The sequence below is a fragment of the Lytechinus pictus genome, chromosome 7, assembly GCF_037042905.1.
Source record: "Lytechinus pictus isolate F3 Inbred chromosome 7, Lp3.0, whole genome shotgun sequence".
Lineage (NCBI taxonomy): Eukaryota > Metazoa > Echinodermata > Echinoidea > Temnopleuroida > Toxopneustidae > Lytechinus > Lytechinus pictus.
Genome location: NC_087251.1, coordinates 40,774,906 through 40,801,463, shown reverse-complemented (window position 1 = coordinate 40,801,463; position 26,558 = coordinate 40,774,906). Strand labels below are relative to the sequence as shown.

Genomic DNA, 26,558 nt, shown 5'->3' with positions numbered 1-26,558 from the left:
ATTGTGGAACGCCACACATTAAATTTATGTAGATCGTAATAATTTTTTTAAAGAATCATATGACAATAAAGCAAAATTGTACGCCCATATTCTTATTGAAAAATCGTACTTAATACGACTAAAATCATACTGTTTGGCAGGTCTGGAATATTTCTGCTTTGTTCAAACAACATTTAAGAATAGGAAAAGAGGTTCAAGTTACCTTAGATCACCGCCCCTGTCCAAGATATCAGGGACATTCACCATCTCTCGGATCTCTTCTTTAGTAGGACCTTTTGGTTTCTGTACCTCCAGAACCATCCTGGCTCCAACATTGTTCTCTGTTTTCACCCCTCCTGATCCCTGACTGGGTCCAACAGGGGGTTTACCTTGCACCCCGTTAGCAGATGATCCAGTTATACTTGTCCCTTCACCACCACTACCTCCTCCTTTATCTACACCCTTGGTATTGTTTATATTAACCTGTGATGTACCAGAGGTTTGTTTTGATGACGGTGGTTGTTGATGTGAAGCTACTGCAGTGTTTGTGGTATGAGTTTGTTGGCCAGCGGGTTCAGTTTGCTTCACAGGGTTTTTGTTCTGTCCTGTTTGGGGCCGTGGGTCCAGTTTGCCCTGGGCAAGAGGTGTCCTAGACGGTAAAGGTTCTGACTTCACCTCAGTTTTGCTCGGAACTGCAGTCCTGGGGTTTGGTGCTGAAAGGGAAGGAAATCAAATTGAAAGTTAACAAAGCAAAATATGAGCACTGACCAAACACTTTTTTCATTCAAAATTATGATTCGATATGTGCAAAACAATTACAATTAGATTTTTGTGAAACAATTGTAACAATGAAATGGAAAATCAGACTTCGAAATCATTAAACAATATACCAGTGATTTATCTAATTCTCAAGTTAGTGACAACATCATGGCGGATTAAGTGGGAGACCTTTTTTTTAAAGCCAATAGAAAAGTGTGTACAAAATGTTGGTGTGGTGACCTTTTCTTATTTGGTTGTCAAAAGAATCCTGGACATGCCACTGATAAGTCTGAAATTTATTATCACAGAGTCGTGACTCACTACATCTCCCTTAAATATACCATCATTGTATCATCAACATCATCATCACCACCATCACCATCATCATCATCTTCATCATCATCATCATCATCATCATCATCATCATCATCACCATCATCATCTTCCTCATCGTCATCATCATCATCATCATCATCATCATCTTCATCATCATCAACGTCATCATCATCATCAGCCCTTGTCAGAAGATGACAGAGCATGCCCTGTTATGAGCCTACCTAGCCTCTTTGTGGCGGGAAACTTGTTGCGGACCCTGTTGCGTAGGTTGCGCCTTTCTACAGAGTTGTCTTTGGTACTGAGCTTCCGGAGCAACTGGCCTAAATGCTCTTCAAATTCCCTCTCCTGGAGTTCATGCATCATCCCGTGAGACATCTTCCTGTTGTCATAGAAACACACAAACAGATGCATTCAAATACCAGAGCAAACGGCCTCAATACACATACCATACTGCATGGATTTCAACAAAGCAAGAAAGAAAAGTGATATCAGGAAGCATTTCCACATGTAGACATCATAGGGGGTGTTGCAAGAAAATATTTGCAATCAATCGCAAATATTCTTTTGCAATTTTACAATTAATAGATAAATTTTAGCTGTAGCAAATCATATTACACTTCTTGTTTCAAGAAGCAGATAAGCAATCAATCACAAATTTACAATTAATTACAAGAGATATGATTGATTCAGGCACCGAAAACAGACTTGCAATGCCCGATTAATGTGTCAGATTTATTAAATTATAATCTCCACAATATTAAATGATGTTTTTATTTAATGTGGTAGATATAACTTTGCTTTAGAAACCATGCTAAAGTGTATCCTGTCCATAAAGACCATCAAAATGAGAGAAAAGTATTGTTTATCACATGGTCTTTGTGGATGAATAGGTTCCTGTAATAATTTTTTTTCCATGGTGAAAATTATTATTGGGAAATCAAACAAGTGGTTTTTAAAGCAGATTTGACTGTACTCATCTTAGCAGTTCTAAGATACTATCAATCATAGTTTATTATTACGACAATGAAATATTTCAACATTCATCAACTACTCCCTGGATACAGCATATTATTATCCGTATCAGACATCTGAGCAGGTCATTTTCAGAACCGTATTGCCTTAGATTTTATGAATATCGGGAAGGGATAGGTATATTGTTTGTATTTTGCTTGGTCTCTATACGCGCATTGACTTTGCATGCGCAGATGACGCAATATATACCTTTGTATTTCCAAGGTCTCACATCCGGGAACTTTAGAAATGAAGGGCAATAAAATGTTTGCTTGCGATACTCATGCAGCGAAGTAACAATATGGAACACGTGAATTCCGCATTGAGATTACATGCAAAAAATTTCCATCTGTAATTTTTTGACAATTTGGTTCGCTCTAGATGTCTGATTTGGATAATACTGAAAAAAATTGACTGGCTTTACTTTCGGGAAATACCACAGATATTGCCCTCGTCTGCAACTTGGGGTAATATGAGTCTTGTAGGGCAATATATGTGGTATTTCCCTCAAGGCAAGTCAATATTACATAAATATGCACTGAGCAGGTATTGCTTTATATGTGTAAATCGCGCTTTATGTGTTATCTGTCTATAGCCAAAGCTGAAGGCATTGTTATATTAATGTGTATCATCACAAAACGTACAAGACATATAATAATGAACTCAAAAGTTGAAATGGGGTTGAAATCAATATCACATCACAAACTGCAAAAAACAACAAATACAATACAAACAACAAAAATTAAAACAAACAAATGTAGTATAAGTAAAATGCAATAAACCAGAGGGAAGATATGTGGGGGATATGATACAGGAAGTGATAAATAGTCAAAACTGATTTGCCTGTGATATCATGATATGAGAAACTAACATCCATACGAAAACTGATAATTTAGTACAGTAAAAAAGACAAATTCAGAATATCTGTAGCTTAGTAAGTCTGATATATTTTGTTTATAAAATATTATCTGAAAGTATACCCAAACGTGGCTGTAGGGGTGGGGTGAGTGGGGGTTGGATGGAGGGGGCTTCTCAGCCCCCTTCTATGCATTGCCTGATAAAGCCTGAACAAAAATATTCTAAATATCATGATGTTTGAGTACATATTTTTGCTTCAAGTCTAGCGCATATATGGAGACCAAGTTCATTATGCCCAGACAAGCTAACAAGAAGAAAAAAAAAAAAAAAATTAAATCATACACGCACATGGGTAAAAATTACTTTTAAAATAATTTTGTATAGAATAAAAAAAAAAATTATCAGCCAAAATTCATGTATAAATGATTATTATTATTACTGATCAGAATTAATTAAATGCATGCTTATTATTATCACAGAAATATTCTTCATCAGGAAAACAATGTAAGATAAAGGGTAAAAATTTTAAGAAATTTACAAAATCATATAAACAAATCAATTAATTTTGACAGTAGACACTCACTTTTTAAATTACATTAACTAAGATCAGAGAATAAACAAATTTAAACTTATCTGAGCCTTTATTCATTAATTTAGACCTAAAATTCTTATCTCATGCATAATTTATGCGTAAATTAGTATAATCAATCAAATCGCAAAATTAATTTAATCAATTAATAATTAAAACTATGCGAATTGTAGAACATGCTACGAGTGACTTGCATGCTGATTAAAAAGACATTATATTTTGCAACAGATTCACTTTTCAGTTGTGGATGTTAGCTATTAAAGACATCTAAACTTACGTGCACTGTCTGGCTCTGGATGAAGCCAAAGTTGAATGAGCCGATTTAGATCTGGGAGATGAACTACTAGTATCCACACTGCGTAAAGGATCAGGGATATATGATAGATATGGGAACAGTGGAATGTGATAGGCCATTGGTTTATTGCCATTTGGTTTTCCTTATGAAATCAGGGTGCAGTTTCACAAAGTTTTGCAATGAAAAGAATTATGTGAAAGGACACTTCTGATTGGTTCGTGGTCAATGACATGGAGCTTGATTGGCCATCACCATTTTATAGTGACTGATCATCAACTTTTGTGTAACATAACCCAAGACAGTTTGTCTAATTAAGCTAAATGGGCCACGAATCAACTACAAATTTCCACTTGATTTCATGACTTATTCTCAATATAGAATTGAACATAGGTTTCTTACAACACCAAAGGAGTTAAAGAAATGAATATCCTTCATTTTGACTCTGTTGTAGATGTACAACTCCCAAAGTTTTATGTTCTGTAAGAGGATTGATTTTTCTTCTCTGTAATACAACCAGGTACATGATGAGTGTTTCTTGTAAAGCTACAAACTACATAGTAGTAGTGTTTGAAGACCAAATGACAATTTACCCCCAAAAAAGAAAGGATTGTATCGGAGGGATGTGAAAGATTAAAGATGAAAGGTAGGATGAAAGGATACTACTGCACATAGTTAAAAGGTGTGCAAAGCAAACACTGCAAACAAGTAATACCTAAAAAAAAATATGAATGGAGTGTTAATATGAACTCAACTCTCAAAATCAATATGCAATAGTGCAACATGTAAAAAAGCTTTTTCCAATCAACTAATTTAATATTACTTCGATAATCACTTATACTCTGTACTTATGAAACTACTGTAAGTTACATTACAACTTCATTCAATATAAGATTAATTTGTTCTTATTATTACACTGACTGTAGCATTACTATAATTTCATTTCTTAAAATATCAAATTCACACAAAATAAACAAAAACTGGGTTTCTTGTTAATCCTGTAAACAGAAATTATTACTTGGTTTTTATGCAAGAGAACTCGTGCAATATGCAATGAGGAATTACATATTTTGTTTGCAAAAAGTACAAAATTTATATATTCCCCTATCATAAGATGTTGTGGTTAAAAAAAACATTTATAATAGCATGCTACAGAGAGATAAAGGCCTTGAAAGTATTCAAAAACATCATTTTGCTACAGACAGGATTGGAACAGGGAGTTTATCTTTACATTCTCATTCGAGGGCCCGGGGGGGGGGGGGGGGGCACTCAGACATAGCATTTTCTTCTTATCGAGAAAAAAGAAGAAAGATATGCCGCTCCAAAGCATAGCATTTTCTTCTTATCGAGAAAAAAGAAGAAAGATATCCGCTCCAAAGCTTCGCATATTTTCCGTTACGCCGTTCCGGTCGCATTGATCTGCTACGATGAGCCGCAATTTTGGTGAAAAGCGTCCGCAGAGCGCTGTCCGGCCATCGCCTCTGCGCTAGTGCACCCGGCGCCCGTGCGCCGTGCTAGCTGCATGCACGTATGCCCGTTCCATTGGGATGCACACGGAGGCGACCCGTTCCAAGGACCCCCGTTTTCACAAACATTTGTAGTTCCGAGGACCCTCCTTTTTACAATAAGCCCGCTCCAAGGCCCCCGTTTTTTGTCTCGCCCACAGCACATACCTACTACTTTTTTGGTCGAGTACCCCCCACGGGTTCGAGGGAAATATACATGATGTCTCAGAGCACATTGACAAATCCTTGCATTGTTTTCCTTGACAGATTTATTATTATTATGATTCTATTAAGCTTTCAATGCACAGAGAATACAGAGTTACAAACAAGACATTAAAAGCCCAGTGCACACTATGCGACGCAATTGCACTAAGATTCGATTGCAACAAGTTGCCAAACACATCTCAGTGCAATCAGCTCTGCAGGGCGCTGTATCTCACGGTGCCTCTTCTGCGGCTATGTTATCTGCGCAACAGAAGTGCAGAAAATTGGCCATGACGTCATCATCCAGGACAAATCCGACCGGCTGAAATGAGCAAAATCGCAGGAAGATATGACATGTCAAATGTCCGAGATCATTTGATATGCGATCCTAATGCAACAAATCGGGTGGCTATTGCAGGTTGGCCCAACACTCTGATTTTGTTGCAATCGCATCGCATAGTGAGTGCTGGGCTTAAAGGGATGGTCCAGGCTGGCGATATTTATATCTCAATAAATAGAGTAAAATTCACAGAGCAAAATGCTGAAAATTTGATCAAAATCGGATAACAAATAATGAAGTTATTGAATTTTCAAGATTTGCATTATTCCGGTGAAACAGTTCTAGGCATGTATTTTATTATATGAAATTAGGTTTATTCAAAAGTTTTCTACCAAGAACTAAAACAATTGGATTGTCAACTGATTAGTGTATTAGTTATTTGCAACTTATTTCATCATAATGGAGACACATCATGTACACATGTATAAAAAAATAAAATGATTAAGATTTCATGCAATAACATAAGAAAAAGGAAAGTGGGGATGTGACATCATCAGCCCACCTAATGAATATTCATAGCGATGTGCATATAACTGTTTAACAAAATATTGATAAACTTAAAAATTCAATGACTTCATTATTTGTTATCCGATTTTGATGAAATTTTCAGCATTTTGCTCTGTGAATTTTAAGAACAATTACAATGTTGCATGATAAAGAAAATAGGACCTGGAATGAGAGCTGGAGATACTGCCTGGGTATGGAAAAAATCAACACAATAACCATAACGCCCACGTCTTCGTCCCCAAATCTACCCAACTCCATTTGTTATTTTGGAATGATCTCCAACTTGACTTTAAAATCTACAGTTCATATACCCATTTAAACGCAAATGGAAAATTTATCCTAAGCACATACCTTAATAATAATCCCACGGCTCCCTGAATGTTCCTCTCAAGAATTGTCAGTCCACCCTCACTTCTTATTTCTCTCTTCTTATTTTAAGTATATTTCTCGCTTTTTTATATATTACACAATGAGATATTCATAGGAAAACTATTAAGTACAAGATCTTTATATATGTGTCTGCAATCTGCAACTTCAAATATTATAACCATTGTTTTATGTATATTGAATGAATTAATGTATTGTACTATTTTATCACTAAAGTTTTCTTTTTTGTCGAAATGTTATAATGTATCATATTTTTTTAGATATGAGTAAAAAGTGCGGTGTTTCCTTGCAAAAGTGATAATGAAGAATTTCTGAACAAAAATTGAAATTGTACTTTCATGATGATGTACAAATTTCGAATTGACTTGTAAAGAAAGCTGCTATTTACTTTTAAAATGAAAGTGACTTTTGCATTTGCTTTTCTTGCAATCAGAACCATAAAATTCCTACTCTGGGAGGGAAAAAGAAGAAAAAGCAAAATGACTTTGCAAAAATGAAAACAAAAAGCCAAAGAACCAGAAATGTAAAAAAAATATCATGCTCCAATGCTTGCTTCATGCAAGTAAAATATGAAAGCATTACCTTGGAGAGCGTGTACTAGAGGTCGCTTGACCTCGCCTATAACGCAATAGAAGACACCGCTATGGTCAATCATAGGAAGTAATGTTCATACTAGCTCAAAGTCTAATCTTACCTATCTAATGTGAACACACCATTCTAATATCTAGATATAGAATACACAATAAGATTGTATTGATTCTTTCAACCTTCTTATTAAATATGACAGAGCAGCACATGAAAAATTCAACTGGCAAGATAATTATACCATGTCGGTTGATAAATGTTGGGCATATAAGAATTTTGCTTGTAACCTCAACTTATTCTCTTTCTTAAAATAAAATCTTAAAACACAAATTTAAACTACATAAATGATTTAGTTAATTCTTTGTTTTAGCTTGTTACATTTGGAGAAAACGGTCCAGGTTTTAGACAATACTACCAGAGGTTAGTTATTAAATTTGAGCAGACTATTTGCATTCATGAACAGGATATAAAAAATTGACTATTGGTAAAAGCAAATATAAAGATCATAAAAACTTCAAAAAAATTATATGCATCTAGCATTTCAAAGCAACAAAAGAGACTGAAAATTCCCCAGTGATGTTATTATTGTTATTAAAGAATAGAACCGAAAGAGGAATGTTTTTAGATGATGTATCCCTCTAAAATGTTATTCTTAACTTATTCTTAAATCCTTATAAAGCTCTGTCATGAAAATATGCATCCTACCTAAGATGACATTCCTAATTATTAAGCATAATCCATTTGAAACCAATCCATTACAGTAGAGATGAAATTAAGTAAAATACAATTGAGGTTTATTCTTCCATTCTAAAATGAAATCAAACATTGATATTGCATTGATAGCAACATGAAGGTGCAAACACAGTACATTGAATAATTGGCAAACCAAAGTTGATAAAAAGAACCACACTACAATATATTGATGCATGTATATTTGAAAATGTTAAAACAAAGCGAAAATCTATCACTCTATCCTAATGATAAAAATCTACACACATATTGACCACACAAATATTATATAACTGCACATTGAAGATGAAAATAGCATAATAACCAGGGTATAAAGCCGATGTCGACCATTTTATAATATATGTAATGCAAATGATTAAAATTGTATTAGTGAAACTTACTTGTCAGAGAAGAGTCTTGAATGTAGTAAATGGTTCATGGAATTCCTACTTTCCATTAAGGAACTGAAAGGAAAAAGATGTAACAGAAAGACAAACATATGAATCATTGATTCATGTTCATAAATACACATTAAAGATAGAATTGTCTCTTTTTCAAATACATATGCATAAAAGTATCACTTTTTTTCTATCAGTTTGCACAACATAAATTCTTAAAGTAGACAAGTACTATTAAGTATTACTCACCCATATTTCTCCATTGAGTTTGGTGAGGGAAATGTTCTCATCCATCCCCCTCTCCTAGCGTATTCCTCCCTGCTTTCTAGGATTATCTTACGTTCTTCTAGAGTCAGTCCGGAACCATCTTTGGGACCCGACGATGCTGCTGCTGCAGACTTTCTACCAGAGTTTGGTCTGACAAGCTTATTACCCACCACCCCAGCAGAGTTGGGTCTTTGTCGCTGTGGAAAGGGCAGATATGAGAAGGAATGTCCAACTTTATTTGAAGATTAATACCTGAAGTATTGCCTGGTTAAAGCCAAATGGACATTTAGTAATGTTGGAAAAATGTTGGAATACGTATGAATGAGCATAAATATATTCTAAACAAAAACATGAATAAAGAAAAAAAAACAAGCAAATCAATGAAGGATATAATTTAATGGTTTATGAGAATAATGGCCAGCATTTCTCAAAAAGATAGTGAAGGCATTCAATCCATTACAGATCGTTTCTCTACATGTCCATGTGAATACACATGTACTCGCGACTGGGTTTCATGGGATCTGTCTGACAGAATAATGGTGTATGTATAAAAACTTTTTAATCTCAGCTACGAATTTTGCATGACAGTGCTACAATTCTTAAATCATATCTTACTCCAGGTGGGTGTTTCATAAAGCTGTTCGTAAGTTAAGAGCGACTTTAAGGACTGGTGATCCTTTCTTGTGGTAAATGGTATATTCGTTGGCGATGATTTAAGCGCGTGAGAAAGGATCACCAGTCGTTCTTAAAGTCGCTCTTAACTTACGAACAGCTTTATGAAACGGCCCCCTGGTACTATTCAATGTTTCAAATTGTTCAGAATGTGAGAACAAACAATGAATTATTAAAAAAAAGTGTGTTTATACACATATTAGGCCAATACATGCTTGAAGACTAGACTAAACTTTTAAGAGCATTTTTCATAAATCAAATCAGCAATATTTCAGAGATGTGATGCATGATGATGAAAAAAGGGATGAAAGACTCGATGAGAAAGGAAGAGGGGAGAAAGAAGGAAAGAGAGGATAGAAAGAAGGAAAGAGAGGAGAGAAAGAAGGAAAGAGAGGAGAGAAAGAAGGAAAGAGAGGAGAGAAAGAAGGAAAGAGAGGAGAGAAAGAAGGAAAGAAAGAGAAAGAAGGAAAGAGAGGAGAGAAAGAAGGAAAGAGAGGAGAGAAAGAAGGAAAGAGAGAAGAGAAAAGTGGAGATTAGAACTTAAAGGACAAGTCCACCCCAACAAAAAGTTGATTTGAATAAAAAGATAAAAATCTAACAAGCATAACACTGAAAATTTCATCAAAATCGGATGTAAAATAAGAAAGTTATGACATTTTCAAGTTTCGCTTAATTTCACAAAATAGTATCCCGGTTGGTATGCCAATGAGGGAACTGATGACATCACTCACTCACTATTTCTTTTGTATTTTATTATATAAAACATGAAATATTCTTATTTTCTCCTCGTTGTCCTGTGAAACGAAGTTTTATTTCTCCCTTAACATGTGGAATTACCATTGTTTAACATTTTATGGTTCAGTCAAGTTGATCCTTACTGTTAAATCTGTAAAAATTGAAATATTGTATAATTCAAACAAATAAAAACAAAAGAAATAGTGAGTGAGGGAGATCATAGATTCTCTCATTTGCATGTGACTAAATTGTGCAAATAAATATTTTGTGAAAAATAAGAGAAACTTTTAAATGTCATAACTTTCTTATTTTACATCCGATTATGATGAAATTTTCAGCATTACGATTATCTGATTTTTCTCTATTGATTTAAATCAACATTTTTCTGAGGTAGACTTGACCTTTAAGAAGGTAGACGTTAAATGTAAGGTTGAAGGTTTATCATGAAAGAGAGAAGTCTAACTTTCAAAAGAATGCATATCATCTAAGCAGTAAAAGTCTTGTGTGAAATGGAACTCACCGAGAAGGCAGAGCCAATGCGCTCCTTCTACGTACAAAAGGATGTACATAAGTGAGAACACAGCAATGCAATGATGGTAGGGTCATGCAAACAAGGGTGAAATGAATGAAAGATAATTAATGATTGTAGAAAACAGGGGGTATTTCATATAACAAATAATCAATGGCTTTCCTATCTATTATAAGCTAGTGAAGCTACTGAAATTCTTGCATCTGATTGGACCAGAGCAAAAAAAGTCAGTTAATGTCACTATTTGTTTCACGGAATACTTCCCAGATGAAAATTAAACAGCCTTTCTGAATATGTAAATCAGGATTTTTCCCATCTTTTGTATATTTCTTGACCACCCTAAACATTAATCAACGATTAAAAAGCTACGATGTGATACATTGTCAATTTCTTTTGATTATTTCATTCAACATTTGAGAGTAAAGATGCATTTAAGACATGGTCCTTTGGAAAGGTCAAGATCGGGAAGCATTTCATGAAAAGATTTGTTAGTGATTTTCAGGCCTGGTGATTTTAACCAACTAATTTGCTATCAGCCATACAGTAGCTTATAATAACAGACAGAGAAAAATCACTGACTATCTGTTTCATGAAGTGCTCCAAGGTGTCTTTTTTTTTCAATATCATTTTTTTTTTTAGTTTTAAAATCTTTTTACCCATGCACTGATGGTTCTAATGGCAAAATATCAATTTTGACATATGGGTTTGAAATAAATGCTTCAAATAATCATTCATTGAGACTGCATGTAAAAAAGGAACAAAAATTAACATCATCTCAAAAAAGTTATGAAGTCAATAGAGAAAACTGGAAATATTATCAAACTCTAATGAAAAATAATTAAGAAAATTAGAATCACAACGATAAAGAAAAACATGTTGCAAAAGATGTGAATCAATCACAGATTGTGAGATAGCATTGTTATTAAAGAACATGATTCAAATCCACTGCCACTCAAATAGATAACATGGAAAATATCAACAATGTATTTTAACATCAATTGGATTTGAAAACAAATAAATCTTTAAGCATACACATATATACAAGATTTGAAAGGTGCATGATCCCTAGATTGAGAGGGCGCTGCTGGACATACGTATACTCTGCGGACCGCGCAAGCTGGCCATTGACATTAATGTTATAGGACGCTTACGCAGATGCCATGTTCCAAACATCCAATCTCTGATGATTCTCGGATGCATAGGCTTCGGCTGCTGTTCAAAGATCTTGGCAGGCGGGATTCGCCTCTTTCTTCTGTGTGAAGTGATGTCAGCAGAATGATTGCTGGGTCAATGCCGATGTAGTCAAATGCAGCATAGCGTATGTGCACTGTTCAGGGAATAATTTTCCTGGTATCGCATCTCAATTTGCTCCACATTTTTGAAAGACTGCTATGCATAAAGTCTTTTGTATAGCATATCTTTACATAGGACTGTACATTACTTAGTTGAGAGCTTTTCTGGTAAGACCAAAAATGCTATTCAAATTTGTAAAGCAAAATTATTCCCTGCTATTAATGTGTGCATTTGCTGCGCGACTGGCCGATGATCAACTGCTGCATGCAAATTACATTGACGATCTTCATAATGAAGATGCCGGCAAGAACAAAACTGTCTTAACAGCGACAGGGATCGTGCACCTTTAAGGAAAGACATTGAATGACCGAGAAACAAAGAATTGAACCTGAGATATGTAGTCTGATTCACAACCCTTTGTAAGATGAGAGTTATCTAAATAGGGTCTTACAATTTAAAAGCTTGCATCCTTCATGAAATTAGCCTATAGCATGGGCGGACGCTGCAGATATTGTCTTTGCTTTAGAGTCTGATGCCGTCACACGCATTGGACGCAAAACGTCTGATGCAAAGGACTATGAACTGTGCCTGAGTAGTCTTCTGCATCAGACCTACAAAATGTGTATTTTTTTATAAATTAAACGTAACAGCACAGATATCGCTGCAGCCTCCGCCTATATTATAGGTTGGTATAATATATGTATATCTCTTGTATAATTCTCTTCTGCCATTATACCACCTCTACACCCCATCATACCTGTTGTCTTAGTGTACTAGAAGCAGCTAGATCCTGATTTCTTCTACTCTGCTGCATACGTCTCATCACAGGATCTTGTACAACAAAACCTGTCAACAAAAACGATAAACATGATCATTATAAAAACATCTCATTCATGCAAACTTAAAAATACAAATATAATGAAATCTCTGTTTATGAAATAAGCAATGGGCATTGACCCAGGTACAAAGAAATTTTAGCATATTTGGCCCCCAAAACTTTTTAAGTGGAATAGTGAAAAAAATAAAAAATAAAAGAAACTAGTACTGTCTCAAGTATTCTTCCAAAGAGACACACTTAACAACAATTTCACTATGAAGAATTTTTGTAAAAGAAAATACATATTATTTCAAATAGCCTTCTATAACATATAACTATAAATATTATGATAGTTGTAAATATTGATTTCATGAATGCACTATACTTACCGGTTAAACTAAAGAGATCACCACACACGTTAGACTTGATCTTCATGTCGATTGGTGCTTCACTGAAGAGGGTAATGAGAGAGAAAATAAAAGGAAGTGAAGAGTTGTATGGATAATCAGCATTGTGGAACAGTGGATTAGTCTCCAGATTTTGAAACAAAGGGTTGTGGGTTCAAATCCCAGCCATGGCGCAGTTTCCATCAGCAAGGAATTCATCCACAGTGTGCTGCACTCGACCCAGGTGAGGTAAATGGGTACCCGGTAGGAATTAATTCCTTGTAAAGCGTGTGCGCTGTAAGTAATTACGGCCGCCAAGCTAAAGCCAGGGTAATAATATCAAAGTCCTTTGGAAGCGCATAGAGACGTTATATTCATAATCTGGTATGCGCTATACAAGAACTGTTTTTTATTATTATTATTATTATTATTATTATATAACTCATTCCAAAACTCTACGTAGTGAAGGTACATATAGAATAACAATGCAAAAATATAAACATAAAACAGCTTTATCAGACACTACACAATTTTTGTTCATCTCACGAAGGTTATCTACCTGGATTGAAAAGAAAAATCTTTTGAAATATCATGGACATTCTCTAGACTTTATGTAGATATAATTGAGGCGCCCTCTTTATATTCTTTTAAATGTAGGCTGAAAATATTTCTTTTACAATCGTACGCTAGTGGGTAAGCGCCTTGCTCGAGTGACTATCATGTTGAACTCTTTATAATGTCTTATTTTTCTACATTTGATTTATCTCGCTTCATTGCGTTAGGAGTTGTTAATCATTGATTATTTTCTTCTGGGAACCTATATGTCTACAAGCTTTGCTTTTTAATAGGTTCCTCATATTTCACGATATTGTATTTCTTTGTAAAACACTACAACTATGTATTTTTTGTCATCTTCTCATAATTATGTTCAAGATGTATGTTTTTGTGGAATGTGAAACAATAAATCAAATCAAATCAAATCAATAATACTTCACTCACTGCATAATGTATATCGCCATGTATTATGATCATGTGATAGATATCGGTTGATGGAAATACATTTTGATTTCATTTAGATCTAACAAGTAATATTTGATGAACGATGTGCAACTTACGTAGCTAATGATGGAGAGAGATTGACTTCTAATACCCAGGGTTTGAGATTGGCATCTACTAAGATATCAAAACCATACAGCTCTGTGGATAAACAGAAATACATAATATTATTTGAAACTTGATGCAATGACATATCAATCTCCCTGATGAAATGCCTTTAAAAAAAAAAATCATTTCTTTTGGAACCAAATTCTTTTCAAATTTTCATTCTTTGATAATGCACCACATAAAAATAAGTTTCATCACTGACACCCATCCTAGTAGAGCAGCTATTCAATTTCTTAAAAGTTCATTCAATTAATGAAGATTAATTTGATGAAATTATGAGTTCAAATGTAAATGATGAATACACTTCTAAAACAAACAAAAACTTTTTTTTTTACCATTTGATTTGACACTATATATGTGATCCAGCACCACAAAACATACAAAAAGTTGCACTGCGTGATTTTCAGTTGGAGCCAATTAATGTTCAAATTTCAGATTTTTGTGTTTTCTATTTCTATTTACTGTAAAAATTGGGATGCAAATATCAAACCTAAAGTGATTTATTTTTAGTGTTGTTATTAGACCTATTTTTGTCTGTTTGAGATAATTGTAATCATGTTTTGTTTTCAAGAAAACCTGAATATTCATCTCTCTTTGAACTCCTATAGATTTAAAACAGGATAAGCTCTAACATTGATACTTCTTCAAACTAATGGACAGGATGTCCCTAATTAGTGTGTCAACTTTGGGGGCAATCTGATAATCCCTTCTATTGAAATTTTATTGATTTTTAATCTTCCTTTTGTCTGCAATACCCAATAGTAGAAGAGTAAGTGCTCTTCAATAGACTAGTAATTTTTAATCCCCCTTTCCTCAAAAGGAGTGTTCCTTGGTAGTGAACATTCTCCTCTTACTTGAGTGGGTTATATATGAGTTATATATCATTATAAAGCTTAGAATTTCCCCTTTCAGAAGGGCTATTTCGCTAAAATTTCATTTTTGGCGACTTTTTGTAGGTTTTGTGGTGCCTGGTCACATATAAAACAATGGTGCATTTTGTTAGTTTCTCAGCATATTTTCATTGATCTGGGTCATTTTGTGTATAAATCTACCATGATGCTAACATTAACATTACAGTAAATTCCATGGTAACAGGGATAAGCAGGTAATACAAATTACAGATATTTTCATGGTATTACTATAATGAATGACGAAAATTATTATAGTAGTAAACTTTTATGCATAAAACCCTGTATCACAACAGTATTATATCAATGTAGAACGTAATGATAGTCTGCTCTTTACTATCGGAACAATGTCTCTAAGCGTTTTACAGATATAACATGATCAAAGCAGTATTCTTACCAAAGCAATTTCCCCTGTATGGTTGGAACATCTTACAGGCGTTGGCCACAGGAAGCTCTGCACAGATGATTGTTTTGTTCACTGCATCCTCTATTCTCGAAAGTAGAACTGTGAATACAGAATTCATATCAATTATTCAAAATAATAATCAACACAGTACTCTCTCAGGGAACCGTTTCATCAAGTTTGTCAACTTGTCATTCACTGGCAATGATTTCTTGGTAAATTTGGCGAAAGCTCCTCCTCACTTTCTAGTTTTTGTAAAACTCATAAAAACAAACAGTATCTTGTGTAAAACAAATAATTGGTATGGAATAATATACTTTTATTGCTAAAAGAAGCAAATATATGCAATGTGATATTCACTGACGAAAAATTGCCTTTGGTACTCTTATGATCAACTATTTCTATTCAGCAATATAGTAATTCTGTTCACCAAACACCTTTTATCACCTTGCAAAATACAAATACTATTCCACTCTTCAGTTATGTTCAAGCTCTTAACCATTTCAAATATTCAGAACACAAAATCACTTTTAAGTAGTATTTGCTTGAGAACCACATAAAGTAGTGGCAGATTTTTTTAAAAAGTATTTCTGATCAAACCCTGATCAACGTATTATTGAAACAATGCATAATGTTCAACTGATGTGTCATTTGGTTTGTAGGAGAATTGCTCTTATAAATACTTTACATAAAAGGTCTTCTTGACCAATCAAACGTTCTTAAGTAACAACCCACATGAAATGTTAATAATAATAATATTCCGCATTTATATAGCGCTTAACACATCGGAACGACGTCTCTAAGTGCTTTACAGATATATTATTACCCCGGTCATCGAATCCTTGCATGCCCGCATACAATGTATGCACCTTCTCCACTCCCTGGGGAGCATTCCAACAAGAGTTCCAAGACTCAATTGCTAGGCATACTACATAGGCTTTCGCATCCTACCGTCTACCCATTTAACACCTGGGTGGAGAGTGGCAAATTGTGGATTGACGCCTTGCCAAAGGACGCTAGGCCCTGGTGGGATTCGAACACACGACCCTCTGATTACAAGGCGAGACACAAAAAAAAAACATCAGAAATTCTGATGGAAAAAATTCATAGAATGTTGTGGAATGCAGCTTTCATACTTCTACTAGGTGAGGTAAAATCCTGTATGCTTACGTTTAGCATCTTTGCCTTGTTTCTTGAGGTACCTAAGCATTGCTCCTAAACTCCACTTGTTCCCATAGTCTTCAATGTCTCCATCATCACACCTAAAGCAATAATAGAATCATAATTAAGTATACGCTCATACCCATCAAAACATATGGTGGATTTATCTTCCCTTTTTAGCAAAATCATATTTCACTTCATCATTCCATTATATTCAGAATTCTCTAATTGAACATCATTAAAACTATACTATAATGCAGTCGTAGCATACTATGATTTAATGACAAATTTTAAAATTCAAAGTTAATTGTTACCATATTAACGTAGATCGACATCTAGTACGTTAACATCCAAAAATCCAAAATCCATATTTTATTGTTTGAAATAGACATAAAATGAAATACTCTGAAAATCTGCTTTGCCCAATTGATCGTGGGCACGGCAGCCGCTGTGCAGCGCCAGATCGACGAGGCTCTATTCCTTAACTATTGATCTTGGTGATCTATTGCAATGAATGTGAAATGTGTAGTAGTAGAAGTCGGTTTTGACAAATTGTTGATCTTGGTGATCAGTTTTCCACTTCCATGTTTGGTGCCCATGATAGCAGATTTACTCATGATCTTGGTGGTCAGTTCAATTAAAGATTCGGTAATGTTTTGGTGACAAGTGAATTGATGTATTTTTGGGTCAAAATGGAATTACTCACACGGTGACAAAAAGTTTTTTTTTAAATTTAATTCTGAGTCGTCTAAAGAAAGTAACATAATGGTATCAGCATTCATTGAAATTGATTACTGCTTTTAATTATTTTACCTTTCCAAAAGTCACTTGAGTATTCAATCGGATTTATGACAGAATGTATAATACCGGCTTACATTGTGAAATTTAAATTTTGATATGTGAAGGTGTTAAGATCTGATTTGCAAGATGTGATATAATTAATTGATGAAAGTGTATATTACTGTTATAAGTTCAGCCATCACAAAGTTTACTTGAAGTTGAAATATTCAACTGTTTTAGTTTATACCTTTTGCTATTATGTAAAAGTGTCTTAGAAGCTGGTGACAGAGAAACTGGTAACCAATACATTCTTTCTATAACCAAATTGGTGACAAATCTACTTTTTATTACATGTTGCATGAATAATATTGCACTATTTACAAGGAACTAATCTGGATTAAGCTGTTAACAAGATCTTATAAATGTTCATCTAAAAAAGCACGAGGCTGACCAAAGTGATCCACAGAATTATCTGATTTGTTACAAGAAGGTATAAACGTCAAGAAAGCATTGTCAAGATGACGACAAAACAGAATCATTATTACTGAATCCTTTCTCCACATAATAAATTGGTGATTTTGTTTGATATTTGAAACCTTGTCTCCTGGTATCTCATTGAAGGTCACTAACACTGACACATTGGCACATTTATGCATTTGGGGTATTTTTCTTTTCTTAACTTGATCAAGTCGTAGGACATTTATGGTATTAAAGCAAATTGACTTGCCTCAAAGATGAGATACCCTTCAAGATACAGTCACAGGACATTCATGGTAAAGCAAGTTGACTTGCCCCGAAGTTCAAATCACCTTGAAGATGTAGTCATAGGACACTCATGGTATAAAAAGCAAATTGACTTGCCCCCAAGACTCCATCTTGAAGTTGATTTGGATGAAATTCTCAGTTTTGCTTGTCTCTTTTGAACACATCTATTCAACTCATATTATTTCAAGACTGGCATACCCCTTTAAATGTCTTACTTTGTCATTTACAGGCTAACTGCAATGAAGTATACCCTTATATTTTCACTAGCTCCTCATAGATTTGCTTGCCATTTTCCACATTAAGAATTTGTGTTAATCAAAGTAGGCCTTTACAGATATTAAACCTTCCTCCTCCCAACTCCCGCCCTACAGAACACTCTTAACTATTTTACTTGTATAATTATAACAGATACTCACTTGACGTAGTCACGACTCTTCTTGTTCAAACTGTAGTTGGTCAAATGCATGCACGTGTTCTTTATTGTCTTATTGTTCTGTTGGTATTGCACAGTAGCGAACCTAAAACAAACAGTGTTTGGAAGAAAAATGCATTATCTGGATTAGTAATAAATAAATAATAATATAGGATTTGTATAGCGCACGTATCCACCTTGTAGGGACAGTGATTTTCCGTTTCTAAAAATTGCCTTTTCTGTTTCAGAAAATCTCAAATTCCGTTTCAGCACGTCTGAAAACGGAAATTCCGTTTCCCCATAGACTTTGTGTACATGAAAAAGTGACAATTCCGTTTACATAGAAAACCAATACGCAATGAGTAGCGATGTCAAAATGCTAGCGCTGGTCAAAATTTGCATCTAACAATGTACTTACATCGCTTTAAAATCCATTTTAATAGAAGAGATTCGAGCTCAAAAACTCTTTAGGGAAACATAATCAACATGAATACATTCTCACCTTTCATATTATTCGCATTATTTTATGATTAAGTGGGATTTTATCGCTGATTTGGGGACTTTTCGGACATCGTTTTGAGCAGTCGACGACTTCTGCCTATCCGCCATTTTGGATTTGTTGAATCACCGTGATTATATTATGACCGAACGCAGAGGGCAGCAACACACGGCTGTATTCTGCCTTATATGCGGACGTGAGTGTAAACTAATTTAGATACGATCGAGTGATGGAGGGGCTCGAGTGTAGTTACGATGTGTTGATTGTCATGATTGCTGTTGCAAAGTGAGATCGTGTTTTTTTCAGTTGATAATCGTATTTTGTTGAGGATTTGGGATTAATTTCTGTTGCTACTTTGTGCATTTTGGGAAAAATCATGTTTTCCGTGATTTTCCGTTTGAAAAGCCACTTTCCGTTTCAAAAGGCCGATTCCGTGAATTCCGTCCGTTTTCCGCAATCGCGGAAAATCACTGTCCCTAACCTTGCTAGGTGCTCAAGGCACTCCTATATTACCCCGGCTAAGCTAGTCTACCCATTCTGGTGCGCACAGCTTTTTGAGGAATTACTTCCTGCCGGTACCCATTTACCTCACCTGGGTCGAGTGCAGCACATGACATCACAAAATAGGAACTTTTAAAATCCATAACTTTGTTGCTCTTTGATGAATATTCATCAAACCTTCATTGATATATTTCTCTCAACTTGATGTCAGGATGAACCTCTTCTTTCATACGTATTTATTATTACATCAGAGAAAGGCATGGAAATCAGTTCAGGTTAAATATCTTATTCTCATTTGATGTTCCAAGAGAATACCTTACCTGGTTAAGCCTTCTTCATAGAGGTATATACGAAGAGGATCATATGAAGTCACTGCTACATACAGCCTCAGGTCAAACTTGAAACCTACATGGATGATAACGAAAAACAAATATTTACTGCACAACCAGATGAAAACATTAAGGAATTATTATTTAATCATTCCATATAAGATAAAGCATTAAGAAACCCTTCAATATAGTACCTCAAAGGTATTTTCATCACTATTTTTTTCTTCTAAATTCCTATGTGTGGTTTAAAACCAAATACGAATGAGAAGTGATACTTACCATCAATGAGGAGAGGATTGTTGAGGTATCGACACACAACATAAGCTGCATCTAGTGGTACATTCTGAGGCTGTTGACAAAGTTTGGAAATCATTCGATAAATCACACATGTTACACAATTCTACAAAGCATTGCAGAGCAGGTTCCAAGGAAATTCAGTACAATAAGAATAAATTGACATGTCCAATTAAAGAAATATCACCATTTTCTTGAAATCATATTTTGTAGTGAACTTGCACAAATGATACATAATAGCTGTTGAAGATGAAGAATAAAGCTATTTAAACTTATTTAGCTGCAGCAAACAACTATTGGATGAGAGATCCTTGAAAATCAAGTATAATTGTAATAATACCATCATAGACCTCAATCTGGTACACTGAAATAGACCTATCTGCATAAAATCATAAAGTCCAAGCTTAACAATCAATGAAAAAGATCGCCTACACAGACACACACATTGGGAGAGTGTATTATTTATATAAGGACATTACACTTGACTGGAATGCAATGCTTATGTGGCTAATTTCTCAGCATCTATACATTTTCTGCCGTAATCACTATGCACTTTTCAAAACACAAATTCTTTAGTGGACATTTTATTGAATTATGTTCAAACTCTTTCTCAGATCATTATCACGGTTCCATGAAATTTGCCCCGCCGACAAATGCTCCACTCTGAATTCCACACACTAATCGGATGACCAACTTCAACCCTGGGTTTAACTCTATACCTTACCCTTAACCTTACATAAAACCCTAACTATTGCAACCCTAACCCTACATTATTCTTAGACGAAATTAAGCCCGGAGCAATTGTCGCAGGAGCAAATGTCGTGACAAACATCCATTACCGCAGGTGAGTAACTTACACTGTTGACAAGGAAGATTCCCCTTCCTCTGGATGATGCTACTGGTTTAACAATCCATGTTCCTCTTTCTTTGTTATGTGCAGCTAGCAAAGATTATAGAAATGATTTAAGTGTTTACAATATTATCAACTGAGAGATTGGATAAATATTGAAGAGCAATTAACAGTGTGCTCAAAAGTTTGTGAACCCCGCCACAAAATGCACTCCTTCATGCCGAGTGTTGAACGTAGGCAACAGCACAACAATGTTCGGCAAAACCCAGAGAAACAAACTTTATCGAGTGTCGTATTTTATCACCGGACTTCACAGGTAAATATGTATAGTATGGAAGAACTTTCATTTTCTGGTGGTGTTTACTGACTTTTAAGCACCACTGTATATATATATATAGAACATGGCAAACTGCTTTGTAATATACATATATATATCTACAAACATATTGCAAAAACAGTATACATCATACATTGTTCATATATTTTGAATACTGATAGTTTTATCAGTTTGACAAGGTGGAAATTAGAAAGTACTTCACTTTGTAAATTTTTCAAAAAGTATACATCAAGATGGACATTTTCATGTCAATTGCCACGCAAAATTTACAAGAAATAAAACCAATAGAAAGATAACTTCTTTTACAGTGTAACACATCAACATGTGATATGTTTCAGGAAAAAAAAATGCAAACTTTCTCCAGGGTGAAAGATGGTACCTCTACTTAATAGGGTGACCTGGAAAAAAATATATATATAATTTCCCTTTCAGTAGTAGATCAAGTAAACTGCCACTTGGTCAGGACACGCTTATAATATATTTCATTTGGTCTCATCTCACAGGGTCAAAATCATAATTTTTTGTCTACAACCATTCGGTCTACTAACCATTTGGTCTAATGGCCATTTGGTCTAATGGCCATTTAGCCCATTTACCACAAACTTTGTGTAATAGTTTATAGGCTACATCCATTTTATCTGATTTCCACCTTGGTCTAATATCGCTTAATCCAGCGCTTCTCAAACGAAGCTCTCTCAGGTGGGCCGCGAGAAGCTCCAGAGGGAGGGAAAAAAAAAGGGGGAAACTAAAGTATATATATTTCACAGACCTGTCAGAACATGATACATGTATGTGAAATCGGTCTATGTGGGTCAAACAAAACTAAAGCACGCTTTGGTATGATAACCATGCATGTTGCAAAGCATGCACATGCACACTACGATGGTTTCGATCTAACTTTGATGTGAACTTCATATGCATGCATATTGTGTATGTAGTTAATTGTCGCCCATTTACCGGACGGCGAATAGAAAACAGTCATTTCATTAAATTTAATTCAAGCCACCATAATGTAGCTGGTACTAAAAAAAATGTTCAAACGGCTGTTTTTGAATAGCCATACGGCCGCCGTAGAGCAAATGTAACCGAAGTGTAAAACTCTACATTAACAAATTAAATTCAAAGTTTTTTGTGGGACGGGTCAATGACAAGTGAAAGAAAGTTATCTAAATATTCATTTTTTTATCAAATATCGCTCTACATTTGTGAGGATGCATAAATAACCAATATAAGTACCAGAACACATCATATTGTGTATGTAGTTAATTGTCGCCCATTTACCGGACCTTTGCGAATGCAGATTAATTCTCAAACTGTTTGTTACGAATGGACTTCAGAGCTGTGTGGTAAAATTTCATCAAAATTGACGTTTTCTTAAAATTTTGGTAGGTGGGCCTAAAAAAAAATCTGAAAGTCAAAGTGGTCCTCGAGGAAAAAAACTGGTTGAGAAGCGCTGGCTTAATCTACATGATTAGATGAAGTGTTTATGAACTAAAATCAGTTGATGAAGTGGGAAGTGGATCATCTGAGTAGAAACTAAATGACATCAGGCCCAGACTATTAGCCTCACAGAGCAATCAAACCAAATTAATACTAGGGTCCTGTAACACAAAGATTGATTGTACATTGTAGTCAATGCAATCAATCGTAAAAAAAAGTTCTGCGATCATTGCTAAGCTTTGTGTTACGGGCCCCTGATCTCAGAATTAAACCATCTACTAGTAGACCAAGAGAATACAAACTGTAGGCCATGCAAAAGAAGAAACATACCCACTAAGTCATCAAACTCTGAAGGAGTGCAGAAGGTTTGCGGCAAGAAATCAAAATGGCGGGCACCCTGCAAGAAGCAACACAAGATACAAAGTCTCAAAATTAATACCAATTTGAAAGAAGATCGTAGAGCCATTTCATGGACCTTTTCATAGATACTGATATTAAGGTAATAATCATCATTACAGATATTGAATTTTTTTTAAATTGCATTTTGGGTGAATTCTAAACGTACATACAAAATTGATTAACATCCAATGAAAACTCCAGAATGAATTTGTTATTAAGCTCATATAAGGTTAAGACCGACCACTAATTATGGTTTTAGAGAATATCTTGTAGAACAAATTGAATGAATGAATGACCTTTACATTTTATGAAAGAAATTTCGATAGTACAAACCTTGGCATGTTGCATACGTTGAAAGTTTTTGTACAGTCTGTCTTTTCTAGTAATTTCATAGGACCTGGTATTGGAAAGAAAAACAAACTTAATGAAAATTCATACTAAAGAAATAAGAATATGAAGACAAGCACAGATAAGGGAATTAAATCCCCACAAGAGATACACAAATATAGAGATTGAAATTATGACATTTTATGATAATATCAAACCTTCATGCTTTATCAAAAAAAGAGCATTTTTACAATGAAGTCCTAAAAGAAACTATAAATTTTAATGGATTTTGAGTAACTATGTAGCCATCATCTAGAAAATAATCAATAGAAACATAAATACAGATATATAAATCTTTAGTGCAATGAAAAATATCTCTTGTAATAGAGAAGGGGGGGGGGGGGGCTCTTAGGAAGAGCAAGATTACTTTCAATAGGTCATGCAATGAGTGAAATGTGCTGCTATGTCAGTAAATACAACATCTTTAGTAAGGCCAACTCGAAGCTTGAAGTTCCCCCACCCTACCCCCAGAGTAAAGAATTGCAATCAAATATAGCAGCCAAAACAAATAGGCCCATGAGATTACCTTGGAAAATGGTTGATTTTCTGAAAGTCAGTAAAGCTTCTCAACGTGTATGGTTTAACATGAGAACCAATCCACATCAAGTTGAAATCAGAGCTGTTCGGATGAACCTGAATATATATACATCAAAAGAAATACCTTAATGATTGAAAACACGTGTAAGTAAAAAATAAATTCCATGAACATAAAATGGCAATGGTTTGAAGTTAACATTTAATCTACGGCAGCCGTAAATTTAATTCAAGCAACCATAATGTAGCTGGTACAAAAAAAAATGTTCAAACGGCTGTTTTTGACTCGCCGTACGGCCGCCGTAGAGCAAATGTGACCGAGGTATTAAGTCTCTACATTAACAAATTAAATTCAAAGTTTTTTGTGGGGACACGTCAATGACAAGTGAAAGAAAGTTATATAAATATTTATTTTTTCATCAAATATCGCTCTACATTTTTGAGGATGCATATATAACCAATATAACAGATCACATTTGAAAGAGAAAAAGATACATCAATGATCAATAACTACTATAAAATATAATTTCTTAGAATTATTTCAATGAAAGAAAGAAAGAAAGAAAGAAAGGAAGGAAGGAAGGAAGGAAGGAAGGAAGGAAGGAAGGAGTGAAGGAAGGAAGGAAGGAAGGAAGGAAGGAAGGAGTGAAGGAAGGAAGGAGTGAAGGAAGGAAGGAAGGAAGGAAGGAAGGAAGGAAGGAAGGAAGGAAGGAAGGAAGGAAGGAAGGAAGGAAGGAAGGAAGGAAGGAAGGAAGGAAGGAAGGAAGGAAGGAAGGAAGGAAGGAAGGAAGGAAGGAAGGAAGGAAGGAAGGAAGGAAGGAAGGAAGGAAGGAAGGAAGGAAGGAAGGAAGGAAGGAAGGAAGGAAGGAAGGAAGGAAGGAAGGAAGGAAGGAAGGAAGGACGGACGGACGGACGGACGGACGGACGGACGGACGGACAGACAGACAGACAGACAGACAGACAGACAGACAGAAAGAAAGAAAGAAAGAAAGAAAGAAAGAAAGAAAGAAAGAAAGAAAGAAAGAAAGAAAGAACAAACAAACAAAGAGAAGATTAATGTGTGGAAATGCAATCTACCCATGTTTATAAATGAAGTCTATCCTGTATGATAGAATCTACTGTCAATAAAAAAATATTTTCTACTTAATAATCAACTTGTACATTCGATAACAATTCATTTCATAACTCCCGACTTCAAAGTTCAATCCCATCTAATATTCACAATTACAACCACTGAAGGAAAAGTGCATTATCTGGTATCCTTAGCAACACCACAAACTAACCTCATGAAACCCATGTTTGTGTAGAAGCTGTCTGATCACTCTGCAGTCTGTACGAACTATTTTATAGGCAAGATGGTGCTTTTCTGTGTGGATGTATGGATTGAAAAAGAACAAACCATTCTATAAGTTATTATTAAAATAATGAATGAATATACTTTAATGCATGAAAATATGTATCTTATTCCATAAGGTACATGTAATTCTAGGGCATACTACATGTACATACTTTTGGTTCACCTGTACATGTTTGAATGATTTGAATACATTTATCCATTGACTTATGTAAAATATACATTTTTTATAATTTCAGAGAATTTTAACTTGAACTTCATTTTGAAAAAAAATCTCCTTCTTTTGTGGTCCCATATATAAGGTGGTACATTTTTGTTCATAAAACATACGAGGTCAAATGTCATATTAACAACAATATTATTTTTGTACATGTAGGTTATGTATCGTACTCAGCACACAAAATCCAAATGTTTTCAAAAGAATTTTTAGAGGTTGAAAATCTCACAATGTCCCATACAAGCACAATATCTTGAACTTGCCCAAATCCTCTTTCTTACAAAAAATACCATGATTTTTTAACATTTACCACATATATGTAGCAAACCTGAATAAACATCACACTGCACATGTCTATTACAACAAACAGCTATACATGTGGTTTAGGAGATCTAATTACAATATGATATCGTTTTCACAAAGCTTTCAATATGCATCATGGTCTGAATAGGACCCGGCCATGGAAGAGTTTGGAAACTACTACAGGTGAACAATGGACCCTTTGCAGTAGCAGGGTAAGGACAAAACGAGTAGATGGTTTGGAGCCACAATCCAATGTCAATAGATTCATTGATTACATTAGCTATTAGTAACAACAATGCACTTCAAGGATGCCTGCTCAATGAAGTGAGCGACATGTAACTTG

General features: G+C 34.8%; 1 protein-coding gene across 4 annotated transcripts in view; it reads right to left on the bottom strand.

Moving 5' to 3' along the window:
* LOC129264217 (tubulin polyglutamylase TTLL5-like) overlaps window positions 1-26,558 on the bottom strand; it is a 54,178-nt gene that overhangs the window by 18,967 nt on the left and 8,653 nt on the right. The window contains exons 4-22 of one of the 4 annotated variants that reach the window (XM_064102685.1): window positions 25,625-25,707; window positions 24,334-24,440; window positions 23,754-23,817; window positions 23,352-23,418; window positions 21,252-21,334; window positions 20,380-20,449; window positions 20,092-20,176; window positions 18,776-18,877; window positions 16,824-16,915; window positions 15,648-15,755; window positions 14,294-14,375; window positions 13,182-13,243; window positions 12,733-12,821; window positions 10,674-10,700; window positions 8,729-8,943; window positions 8,483-8,545; window positions 3,810-3,887; window positions 1,296-1,453; window positions 203-692 (exon numbers count right to left, since the gene is read on the bottom strand). In XM_064102685.1, coding sequence (XP_063958755.1) covers window positions 203-692; window positions 1,296-1,453; window positions 3,810-3,887; window positions 8,483-8,545; window positions 8,729-8,943; window positions 10,674-10,700; window positions 12,733-12,821; window positions 13,182-13,243; window positions 14,294-14,375; window positions 15,648-15,755; window positions 16,824-16,915; window positions 18,776-18,877; window positions 20,092-20,176; window positions 20,380-20,449; window positions 21,252-21,334; window positions 23,352-23,418; window positions 23,754-23,817; window positions 24,334-24,440; window positions 25,625-25,707 — 2,125 coding nt within the window. The remainder of the gene's footprint in view (window positions 1-202; window positions 693-1,295; window positions 1,454-3,809; window positions 3,888-8,482; window positions 8,546-8,728; window positions 8,944-10,673; window positions 10,701-12,732; window positions 12,822-13,181; window positions 13,244-14,293; window positions 14,376-15,647; window positions 15,756-16,823; window positions 16,916-18,775; window positions 18,878-20,091; window positions 20,177-20,379; window positions 20,450-21,251; window positions 21,335-23,351; window positions 23,419-23,753; window positions 23,818-24,333; window positions 24,441-25,624; window positions 25,708-26,558) is intronic. The other 3 variants (XM_064102686.1, XM_064102687.1, XM_064102688.1) reach the window with 3 other exon arrangements.